Below are 13,470 nucleotides of genomic sequence, written 5' to 3' on the forward strand. Positions count from 1 at the left end.
GAAATAGAGCTTTAAAGTGGCTTAAAGTGACCCATGTCCATGGCCTCTTTCTCAGACATTGTAGACTGCAGAGATCTGATTAGAAAGCTCCTGAATTTCTAAGTTTTTTGTGAATTCGGACCAAGTTTGTTTGTATGAAAGTGCCTTAATACGGTAAAAACTTTATTAGGGTTAGGGTTCACCTTCTTTGATGATGCAGATGGAAATCAGAAGAAACGCAGATGATTCCAGAAGATTCCAGACGAACATCAGTGCAGATGTCGGTCCAACCATTAAAAATGATAATCCACAGCGATAAAATCCACAAAACTTTCTGACGTACTGTATATGTGATGGGCTACTGAGTAATGAGCATGTACTCAACACACCAAACACTCACAAACTCTGTAGGACGCTTAGTAGTTCCTAGAGTTATCAATTCACTTCTAAACAGTTGTTCCATCAGCAGCCTCAATTTCTTTACCTCTCCAGACGTTAATAAGACAGAAATGCATCTGTCATATGATAAAGAAAATGGAAAGTCCTTGGTCATGAAGACTTCCCATATCGGTTAAACTTAATCTCTGACTGTTACAAAGTGCTGACTAGAGGTCTTCACGTGTCCACTTAGATCCGAAGACCCGAGGTCCGTGAAAGACGTGAAACTTTTAGACCCGAACCCGCTCGGGTCTCGGGTCTAAAAGTTTCACGTCTACCTCGGACACAAGTCGGGTCGGGTCTAATAATAGCGGCATCGGGTCTCGGGTAATTTAAAATGAATGTGTTTTTACCGAACGGACCCGAGATGACCCGAACTACTGTATCTCGCATGTGTGCATCGACTCGAGTCCTTGCGACATGTGGCTGGTGACGTGTGACTGGCGGTAAGCTGATTTTCGTTGAAACAGACCTGTCAATCAATTTTGAATCCCCTCTGTTGCGGTTACTTTAGTGTAGAGTTATGCAACATTCGGGTCCAATCGGGGTAATAAAAAATTGCCAACGGGTCGATTCGGACTCGGGTCTAATTTTTTTTGGGTTTGTCTCTGGTCGGGTCTTTCTTTAAAAAAAAATTATGCACGTCGGGTTCGGGTAAAAAGTGATCCGGGTCACTTCGTGTCAAGTACATTTCTTTAGACCCGAGAAGACCTCTAGTGCTGACACATAGATGCTATGTAAACTTCTCACGGAAAATGTTTCCATTTGAATAATTCCTCAGATAATCCACTTACGTGATGCATATAGACGTTAGATTAGAAACAACAACGTATGAATGAGCGTGTTTGTATATAAATGACATTTGAGTTACAGATCCTCACAGAGCTGATGTTGTAGAGAATTACAGCAATTAGAAATGCTCTTTCAACAAAACTGTGGAACCGTTTCAAGCATTTCTTTTTCTATACATATAAAATGTACGTGAACCGAAACCTGAAAACAGACAAATGACCGTTGTGCCGTTTGACCCCGATAGGATCGGATGTGACCCCAAACTACGTGGATGCCAACCATGCCAACATCACCATATCGCCGTGGTGCAGTTGCCGTGGCAGCGGTAACCAGGAGACAGAATGTGAAGCTTTTCTGCGTGACTTCAGAGAGAACGCATGTCTAAGTGAGTGGCTATAACCTGACATGCAGCATCACTTAATAACACACTAATGAGGAAAAATAAAAGTCACGTCTAGATTTCAAACTCTATATCTGGACTTCACTCTAAAGTACTGTCTCTGTGTTTGTGTGTGTGTGTGTGTGTGTGTGTGTGTGTGTGTGTGTGTGTGTGTGTGTGTGTGTGTGTGTGTGTGTAGGAAACGCAATTCAGGCGTTTGGTTACGGCGCAGATGCCGGTTTCCTTCCATTCACCGAATCCCATTCTGTCGGCCCGTCTGAGAGACCCAACCTCCATCCTGCCATTATCACCAAACCCGACATCATCACTAACGACGTCAAACCAGTCGAGAGCGCGTGTGTTTTCTCCACATGCGCTAATCTTAAGGTACGTCTAACACCGAGCCTCATCTGAATCTCATGTTTGTTGACTTATTGAATACATCGCCGAAACCATTCATCCAACAGAGTAAAACAATGCTGTCTTTACCTAGCGATTTCCTAAACCACTATTTTCCCTCTGAAACAGATTCACTCCAAGACCTCACATAAGTGGCTCAGCAAATCTGCCTGAGGGAATGTAGTGGTTCAGTGAACAGCTTTCTGAGCGACAGGCAACATTACAGAACTAGTCTGATGTGAGCAGTTTGTCTGCCAGAGAACTCCCAGCCTCAACTCTACGTCTGGATTGGATTCCACACCCATAGAGTTAAAATTCAGAGCGCACACTTGTCTGTTATATGATTTGTTTCTGACTCCAATATGGCGTTCAAGACAGGAAACAGTAAGCCGTGCCACTATGTGTCGAACAGACAGCTGGCAGTGTACACACTTTGCAAAAAAATATATGCGCATAATAATAATAATAATAATATTACGTTAGAACAGCTTCCAACTTGCACTAGTTCTAGTAGATGCTGATGAGTTCTAGTTCCTGAGCGTGGGTGAAGCGAATAGAGTGCACTGATGTCGGCCATGACGATCAGCCTTAAACACTCCTGTAGTCTGCTTCTTTATAAATTTGATCTATTGAATAAACAACATTTCTAAACTGAGGACTTTTAAGATAATTGATTAAAACATAATGAGGTCCTTGGCTGAACCCGTGGTGTTATTTTAGCAAAAAGTGGAGACACATTACAACACTTACAGCACATTTGTCTACAATTCCTACACTGCAAAAAATCTCAAACTATTTTGTATATAGTCAGATGTACCCATTGTCATAACATTACTACTGTATGTTCTACCTATTTCTAGACATTACTGCTAATTTCAAGCTTTGTCTTCTTTGACAATGATAGTTAAATGACAATGAATAAAAATATGCATTTAGACTAGATTTTAGACCTGGGTTAGTAGCAGTGAGGAAAAGACATGAGACAGGGATGGGGATGCTGAGGTTCTCTTTAGGAGTGACGAGGATGGACAGGATTAGGAACGAGCACATCAGGGGGACGGCTCAGGTTGGCTGTTTTGAGGACGAGGTCAGAGAGACTAGATTGAGATGGTTTGGACATGTACAGAGGAGGAAGATGGTTATATTGGTAGAAGGATGTTGGAGATGGAGCTGCAGGTAAGAGGTCAAGAGGAAGCCCAAAGAGGAGATGTATGGATGTGTTAAATGAGGACATGAAGGTAAATATGGATAGAGTAAGGTGCAAACAGATGATTTGCTGTGATTACCCCTAAAGAAGACAGACCGGGTTTTAAACCAGGCAGTGTTGGGGCCAGTGTCACCGACAATACCAATGAATTCCAGAGTTTAGGAGCAGCAACTGCAAATGCTCAATTACCCCGATGCGACATTTGTGCTCTTGGGACAACCGAGAGCAAGTTATCAGCAGACCTACTGGACCTTAATGAAATGTATTGTTTGATAAGATCAGAAAGATAAGTTGGGGCCAAATGGTTCACGGATTTATAAACACACACTAAAACCTTCAAATCAATCCTAAAACACTGGAAGCCGACGAAGAGAGGCTAGTATAAGAGAAGTATGATCACACTTACACATTCATTTCAATAGCCTTACTGTAACACTCTGTACCAACTGCAGGTGTGTGAGAGAATAGGATAGAATTAGAAAATTAGCCTAAAAAAGGAAGTGAATTCATTAAAAGTGAGTAGGTTTGAAGTTTTAGCTAAAGGTGCTCATTCAGGACAGTTACAAGTTTTTTATTATACACAAATTTGATCCATTGAATAAACAAAGTCTCTGAACTGAGGACTTTTAAATGAACTAATTGAAAAATGAAGAGTTTCTTGGTAGAATCCTACAGTATGTGTCGATTTGGACGGAAATTGAGCTCCAAAGTGGTCTAAAGTGTCCGAGTCATTTCTGTAATGACACATCGCAGCCCTTTTTACTGCCACTTTTTGGATACCGTTGACCCATTTTTTTCAAATGACAAAATCTTAGCTTGGATTTAGTCCAAATTATCCGCCGTTATAAAGCGACTGCTTTTTATTTGACCTATTTTTCGACGTTACTACTCATTTCAAGCTGCAAACGGTCTTCTTCTGCTAGCAGATCATTTGTTCTCATTTTAAACATTATCTTCTAATAGAATAAGATATTTGAGATATTTGTGACTGAACAAAGTGTGACTGACTTTTTTACAGTATACATCATTTCCCATTCCTGAGTGAGCTGCAGTTGTAATCTTATATTTATCTTATATCTTATATTTTCTTATATTATATCTTATAACTAGCACAAACACGGGCCGAATCGAATCGAAACGATAAGGTGATGGACCACAACAAATCAAATTGCTCTCTGAGACTTCTTTTCACAGCGTGACCGAATATTCTTCGTAAAGTCCCTGAATTAATTTTCCAGAATGTGACGTCTTTGTTCCCTTCCACTTCTGATCAAGCGCTGACGTCCACATTATTATGACTGAGACGTTCTTTTGATCTAAACCGGCAACAGATTGCAATAATCTCAAACATATGTTCCTTTCTCGAGAAGTCTCGGCACGGTGAGTAATTTATAGGGTTTTTCGAGCCCTACAGCACAGATGTGTGGCTGTCTCGTGTCTCCTTCACACATTTAGGATCTGAGTGTTGGATATTTATTTGTTTCTGCTCGGGTGGACGTCTGTGTTCTGTTTTCAGTGCTGTAATTGCACGTCTTTTCACATTTTACAATATTTTAATGATGTCAGACATTCACTCGAACTCTAATCATGGCCAAGTGTGTCTGATGTCCATGTTTTTGGTGAAAGTGAATGGACAGGATTATATATGGAAGACATGTATGTTTATGGTTACAGTCCAACAGAATAAATGTTCTTTATTTTGTTTTTAAAGCACAGACGGTAGTCAGGATTGTAGTCTTTTTTTTGTCTAATACATTCCACAGCCTCTAGGTCCAAATTTATTATACGAGCATAATGTGAATATGTACAATAATATTTTGTTGATTTGTTAGAGCGATAGAGCTTTTTATTCATGTTGGATCCATCGTATGTTTGCGTCACACTTTCTGGAGATGGAGGTTTGGATCCCGCCTCCTCTGTGTGTGTGTGTGTGTGTGTAGAGTTTGTTCTTCCTGTGCTTTAGGGGTTTCCTCTGGGTTTTCCGGTTTCTTCCTACTGTCGAAGATATGCATCGTGGGCTGATTAGTATCTTTGAATTGTCTGTTGTGCGTGTATATGTGTGTGTGAGTCCCTTGAGAAAGGTTCCTTGTGACTCAGTGTAGGATAAGTGCTACAGAAAATGGATGGCTGGATGGAGGGATAACCATGATGGTGATTATGGGTTGTGATTTTTAACTAAATTTAATTTGTGGGCTTCAGTAAACAACAAAAAGAGCTCGAAAAAGAGTGACAAAATATAATATATAATATTATATATAATATATTGGGAAAGTAACACTATAGGGGGAAGTTATTTTCCTCTAACAGTACATTCTGAAATGATTTATTCCTCTTATACCACAAAAATATCCCATTACTAACAAGAGTTTTATCAAAAGATGGCATCACTTTTGTCTGGTTTTGTTTACAATTGTAGAATGTCCACAAGACAAGTGAGTATACAGTACAGTCGTCCTCCACCTGCCGTATTTTTATTCGAATAAAAACAGTTTTTAAGTTAAAAGAAAAGTAGCAAGTCGTGTTAGAGATAAACCGAAAAAGTCCAGAACCAGCTGAGACGTTCCTGTGGTGGAAAACAAAACTGTGTGGATGGGACTTGTCATTCCTGACCTCTGACCAGGCAAAAGTAAAGAATGTGTACTTTCTATTTTGGGAGGATTTTCTTTTTTTTTTCGGTTCAGCGTGTGACATCAAATCAACGTGCACTTTTCCCCCTTTACATGAGTTATACTGTGTATACTGCTGTTGTCTCTAGATAGATGTTAGAGATATATAGTAGTTTAAATGGATATTTTCATTTATTATTATTATTATTATTATTATTATTATTATTATTATTATTATTATTATTATTATAGATAATTACTATTAATATAATCTGTTTCTGTTCTTCTGTAAAGCTGCTTTGAAACAATATGAATGTTTAAAAGCGCTATACAATAATTTTATTACATTTAGATTAGTCAGCATAGAGTAAAGTCACTTGTTTAGTCTCTGTACCAGAATTCATGAAACATTCTTCAAGCTACATTACAGTCAGCTGTTTACTTCTGATTGGTGCATAGCAATAAAACTAGTGACTCCTTCCCAAAAACTTATATAGACACAAAAATATAAGGAGGAATATATATATATATATATATATATATATATATATATATATATATATATATATATATATATATATATATATATACTGTATATTATTGTTGCACTTTGTGACAAGAAAGCAACAAAAGCAATTTCACTACATTACATCACTCGCATGTCATATATGTGACAAATAAAACTTGAATATTCAGCCTTTTAGATATGAAGACCAGAAAAAAACATTTAAGAGAACAAGGCCACAGAAATCTGTAGAAAGGATAAGATACAAAACAAGTTTCATTTGAATGTGTATATTAGAATATAGTGAAGTTTGTACATGAGGGTATTACTGTAAGGCTCTTCTCTGAGTGAGTTTTCATTTCTTTCCCCACTGAGTGAGTGCAAACATACACACACAATCACACACAATCACAGACACATACACACACACACACACATATTCACATACGCACGCACACACACATACACACACACACACATATTCACATACGCACGCACACACACACATACACAATCACATACAAACAGACACACACATCATACACACACACACAAATCATACACATACACACACACACAATCACACACACATTCACATACGCACACACACACATACATAATCACACACAATCACATACAAACAGACACACACATCATACACATACGCACACACATACACACACAAAATCACACACAAATATTCACATACGCACACACACACACACAATCACACACATTCACATACAAACAGACACACACATACACACACACACAAATCATACACACACACATACACATACACACACACACAATCACACACACATATTCACATACGCACACACACACACACATACACAATCACACACAATCACATACAAACAGACACACACATCATACACATACGCACACACATACACACACAAAATCACACACAAATATTCACATACGCACACACACACACACAATCACACACATTCACATACAAATAGACACACACATCATACACACACACAAATCATACACATACGCACACACATACACATACACACACAATCACACACAAATATTCACATACGCACACACACACACAAATCATACACAAACAAACACACATATATACACACACAATCACACACAAATATTCACATACGCACACACACACACACACAATCACACACATTCACATACAAATAGACACACACATCATACACACACACAAATCATACACATACGCACACACATACACATACACACACAATCACACACAAATATTCACATACGCACACACACACACAAATCATACACAAACAAACACACATATATACACACACAATCACACACAAATATTCACATACGCACACACACACACACATCATACAAACACACACAAATCATACACATACGCACACACATACACATACACACACAATCACACACACATTCACATACAAACACACACACATCATACACATACACACATACACATACACAATCACACATAATCACATACAAACAGACACACACATCATACACCCACACACACATCATACACATACGCACACACATACACACACAATCACACACACACACACAGTCACACACACAATCACATACAAACAGACACACACATCATACACAAACACACACACATCATACACACATACACATACACAATCGCACACGATCACATACAAACAGACACACATCATACACACACACACACACACACATACACATCGTACACATACGCACACACACACATCAGGAGAATCATCATCACATATATTGATGTACTTTTATTAGGAGCTGGAAGCATTGTGATGTTAATCTTTTTTAGAGAGCTGCAGTAAAGCGACCCTGTAACACCATCATTGTAGCAATATTTTAAACTGAATATAGATGACTGCACTTCCAGTGTTTTATTTTTTTACTTTATTCATAAGCACCTCTTTCCCCAGAGATCATCCTTTACCTGTCTGAAAATGGATTTAGATGCACAAACATGAACATGTTTTAAATATTATGAATACATCACGTCTTCTCGCTTCTCCCTCATGGCTGCGTCTCGTTCCGCCCAGGAAACGGACGCCGGATCGTCGCTGTAACACGAGTGAATGATGAAGCTATAAATATAATAGTGCATGTGAAGACATTGAGACATTTCCCATATATACGGTTAATAGCTATAAAAGGTGGTGCTGCGCTATGAATTTGAGTTCCACTACATGCTGAATTACATCAGTGGCTTTTGTAACCTTTAGAGGAGAGTAGGGAAGTGATTCTTACTCCAGGAAGAAAAAAAAGTGGATTTAATTAAACCTTGGTATTTGTCAGCCTTTTATACCACTCTTTTCCTCTTCGGCAGGTAATAGGTTTTATGTAGCTTGTAATATATCTCTATAGCACCTCGGTGTTGAATTCTTGAATCTGATTGGTCAGAAGGTTTAGATATGTGTTTCTGTAACAGTAGCTCTGTACTATATTGTGGTGTCTAGTCTAATACGACAGGCTGGGTTTTGTTTTGTTTTTTTAGATTGTGACGTTCCTTAATACATAAAAAAAGGTATAATTGTTGTCAAATCACTAATAGCAGAATAAATAGAGCATTAGTACAAATAGCAGAATAAAACACTAGCGTTTGTGTTGTTATAGGAAAATAATCAACTCATGAATGGTAATGATTGACATCAACAGCTGTGTTCCAGATGTGTTAGTACTGTAGCTGTTATAGATAGTGAAAAACCTCCACTGTCAACCTTCAAACTACACACACACACACACACACACACACACACACACACACACACAAAGACCAACACCTATGCCCCTTTTCCACCGAGGCAGTTCGAGTGCTGGTTCAGCACCTGGTTCTTTCCGTTGGAAAAGAAGCATTTGTCACACACACACCTAGAGACACAAACACACACCTAGAGACACACACATACACACTGAAAGACACACACAGGCACAAAGACCCACACTAGACACACGCATAGAGACAAAGACACACAGACACACACCTAGAGAAACAGACACACACAGACCCAAACACAGAGAGACACACACATACCCACACCTACTGTAGACACACACACACATAGACACACAAACACACACACAAGCTCACACACACACACACCCTAAGAGAGAGACACACAAACACACAGACACAAAGACACACACAGACACACACCTAACGACACACACACCCAAATACACAAAGACCAAAACACAGAGACACACATAGAGACACATACAGTACACATACCTAACTTGCTGTTAGAGTAAAAATGAGAAAGGAGGTCTTTTAATACAAATGTCTTTAAATAACACTATAATAATATTAATAATAATAATAGTGACAATAATAATAATAATAAATAATAATAATATTCTGATTTTGCTACTCAGTCCTGCTGCTCCTTACCGTAACAGAACATCTAAGTATTCGAGGTCAATGCAGTGTTAATTACAGTAATTACAGCCATGCAGAGTCTTTTTTTAGCAATTATCTGACACAATCTGAGAAAAAACATCCCACGTGGTTTCATCTGTCGTCACTGCGAGTTTAATCTGTCCCAAAAACGACGATCTGCTAGACTGAAACATCGCTAGCTACTGAATTTGACGGTTGCCTAGCAACACCGTTCTCATAACGTTAAAAACGTCTACAAGCAGTAAATACTGAAGAAAAACATTTGAAAGTGGGATTTTTTTTTTATTCTAAATGATTTTATATATATATTTTTTAAATCGGATGTTTAAACGGCCAACTTCTAACACAATGTTGTTGTTCAGTGACATCTCATTTAACAAGGTTGTTTTTTTTTTTCAGAATGTTCTCTCGGTGGTCAGTGAGGTATTTTCAGATTAATTGGATATACGGGGGGAAAAAACTCTGTGGAGCAATTATATTCCCTTAATGATTTCCACAATGCTAACGCAACACACCTGATTTAGTGAGACATACAGGTGTGTGTGTGTGTGTGTGTGTGTGTGTGTGTGTGTGTGTGTGTGTGTGTGTGTGTGTGTGTGTGTGTGTGTGTGTGATTACAGCTTTAATAAATCTTGACATTTCTGTCGTACACCGTTTCTACAGACAGTTCAAACGCTGATGGTGTCAAACTATCAAATTTGCCAACTTCCCCAATTAGGAATTTGTTAGGATTAAAAACACGGTGCGATTTCTTGACGAACTTCGGATCTTCAGAACTGATGCCATTGATACTTCATCTAAAGAATGCTTCATGCTTTAAAAAATGAGCTAATTCATTTCAGATCTCAGGTAAAAGTCTCATATTAACAAGGTTCCTTTGATGACAGTGACAGTTTTTTGTGTACCAAATACACAATGTGGGATTAACTAGCATCCATGCTAACAGTATAATGACTTACATCTAAGATTGCACTGTCACACAGCAAGTTTCTGGAGTTAGATATAAACTTGGGTAAGAGTTTTTAAGAGATTTTGGGAGTTTATTTTCTAACTTAGACTACAGCCGGTGGTTAACGGTACTCTAAAGTGGTGTAATATGAAAATCCGTGCACTCGGCATTGAGGAACCTTATTCTACCCCCTTGGTGTTGTTTGGACTATGTATTTTCTGCACCCAACTGCATTACCTAGGATGTTGTTTACTTTATTAAACTCTTTTGTATGCTGTGAGTTTCTTTTTCCTTTTCATTTACATTGTGAACTAAATCCATCTAATATTAATCTTGAATTTTGCATTCTATTAATAATCTTTATATTATCTTTATATTAACCTTTTGTTCTATGTTTATGTTCTGTAAAACTGCTTTGAGACAATGTCAATTGTAAAAAGTGCGATACAAATAAAACTTGAAACTTGAGTTTGAATCCCAGGTCCACCAATCTGCCTCTTTTGGCCCCCTGAGAAAGGCCCTTAACCCTCAGATTGGTCAGTTGTATAAATGTAAGTCAATCTAGATCAGGGGTATTCGATTAAAATTCAAAGAGATCCAGTTACTAAAATTTCCTCCCAGCAAAGGTCCGAATCTTATATTGTCACTTAAAATAGTGTGCCCTCATGTTAATAAAATCAATAACGCACACACATTTCTGTATCATTTATTGTTAAATTTCAAGTGTTTTCCAAGTCTGAACTTGTCTGGCACTTGAATGGAAAACAATCCTGTAGTTGTCTTTACTACATGTCAAGTAACAGACAACAGACACTGAATTTCTTCTGAATAAAATAAATAAAATGTACAAACACACTTTGCTTTGTGCAGCCTGAACTTAGGGCCTAGATTTCAAGTAATGTAAAACATTCAGAATCTTCTGAATAAAATAAAAGTGCTTTTAATCATTAAGAAAAAAATTAAAGAAAAGACTTTTGAGCTTCCCCTTTTTTAAACATTAACTACATTAATAACACAGGAACCTTAGGCAAAGGGACATTTCAAGTAAAATAGAACAAGGCAGAATTTACTGAATAAAAGAAAAGTGTAGAGCTTTGAGCAGCTCCCTTTTTCCTCTCTCCTTTCCACCTCTCCTTACTCCCTTTCCATCTTCCATTCCTAGTGAGAGAAATGGACATGTAACTGTCCTGCCAGCAGGTTGAATCTTAATTGTCCTGCCAGCGTAATTAGGTGCATTACTGCCACCTTCTGCTCTGGAGTATAGAACAGAAACAATCTGTTTTTGGCTCGGCTTTTGATGACGCTCCGGTCGTAATAACTAGATTAACTGCGCATGAACGAAATATTTATCTTTTTATTAATATCAAAGAGCTTATATAATCTTATAATATTAGATTATAATAAGGAGATGCTTAATATGATAATATTAGAATTTTAACGGGTCCAGGCAGACCCGTCACTCGGTCCGAATCCGGACCGCGGTCCGCCATTTGGTGATGCCCGCTCTAGATGAAGGCTTCTACCAAATGCGGTAGATGCGGTTTTTGTTGTTTTTTTTCCACCTGAAACCAATTTTAGTGTTTTAGATTTTTTAAGACTACGAAAAGGGTTATTATTTAAATAAACTCTAGTTCGGATGCTCTGCACTGTGTCCTCATTAGTCAACATTAGTAAACTAAAGAAGAATGAGAGGAAAGCATATTGTACTTTTCTTCTTCTCATGATCTTCTCATGAATTTGGACGATGTAACTTGGCCGTGAGACATTGTGTGGCGTTTTTTCAATATCTCCTGAGGTGAAATAAACTATACGTTTTTCATTATTCGTAACAGACGATTCACAAACAAGACACGAGGTGTTCGATCGATTCACATACAGTATGAATACAGAAAGAGGTATTTTTGAGGTATTTTTATGATTAAATCCCAAGGTGATGCATGAGCAAGGACAGAGGAGTTATAAAGGACAGAGGAGTTATGAAATGCTGTGAACGTTTGAGTCCGAAGATGTTATGAAGGACAGTGTGTTTAAAATGTCTTTTATCTTTACATGCCACAGTATTTTACATCACACATGGATGTACAAGACACGTCAGAGAGAAAAGTGCACTTTCTTGAAAGTCCAGAGGAGTTTTCCCTGGCTGAGCTAATAGAGCTGGTATTATAAAGAGCTTGTATTTATCAGCCACAACATTAAAAGCACCTGCCTAAAACAGCTCTGATTCACCAAGGCCTGAACTCCACAAGACCGCTAAAAGTGTGAAGTAGACTGGAACCTAAATGTTAGCAGCAGATCCTTTAATTCCTGTAAGAGTTGAGGTGAAGCCTTTAATGGATCAGACCAACACAGAGACACACACAAGGAAACACACCTAGAGAAACACACACACAGACCTATTGAAACACACAAACACCTGTTGAAACACACACAAAAACACAGACCCAATCACAGAGATACACACACACACACACACAAAGACACCCCTAGAGAAATAGACATACATACACATATTTAAACACACATACACACGTATTGAAACACACAAACACAGGTCCAAACACATAACAAAGACACACACCTATTGAAACACACATACAGCGACACACACAGACACAGAACCAAACACAGAGATACATACACACATACACACATATCCAAACACAAAGACACACACTTACTGTAGAGAAACACACATCTATTGAAACACACCCAGTGAGAGAAACAAACACACACACACACACACACACACACACACACACACACACACACACACAGATCCA

General features: G+C 38.2%; 1 protein-coding gene across 4 annotated transcripts in view; it reads left to right on the plus strand.

Moving 5' to 3' along the window:
- The window catches only part of gfra2b (GDNF family receptor alpha 2b), a 111,925-nt gene that overhangs the window by 89,837 nt on the left and 8,618 nt on the right, over positions 1 to 13,470 (plus strand). For 3 of the 4 annotated variants that reach the window (XM_047805266.1, XM_027175430.2, XM_047805265.1), the window contains exons 6-7: positions 1,454 to 1,594; positions 1,788 to 1,975. In XM_047805266.1, the coding sequence (XP_047661222.1) occupies positions 1,454 to 1,594; positions 1,788 to 1,975 (329 nt within the window). Of the gene's footprint in view, positions 1 to 1,453; positions 1,595 to 1,787; positions 1,976 to 2,116; positions 3,064 to 13,470 lie in introns of those variants that run through there. The other variant, XM_027175433.2, reaches the window with a different exon arrangement.

Source organism: Tachysurus fulvidraco, chromosome 20, assembly GCF_022655615.1.
Source record: "Tachysurus fulvidraco isolate hzauxx_2018 chromosome 20, HZAU_PFXX_2.0, whole genome shotgun sequence".
Lineage (NCBI taxonomy): Eukaryota > Metazoa > Chordata > Actinopteri > Siluriformes > Bagridae > Tachysurus > Tachysurus fulvidraco.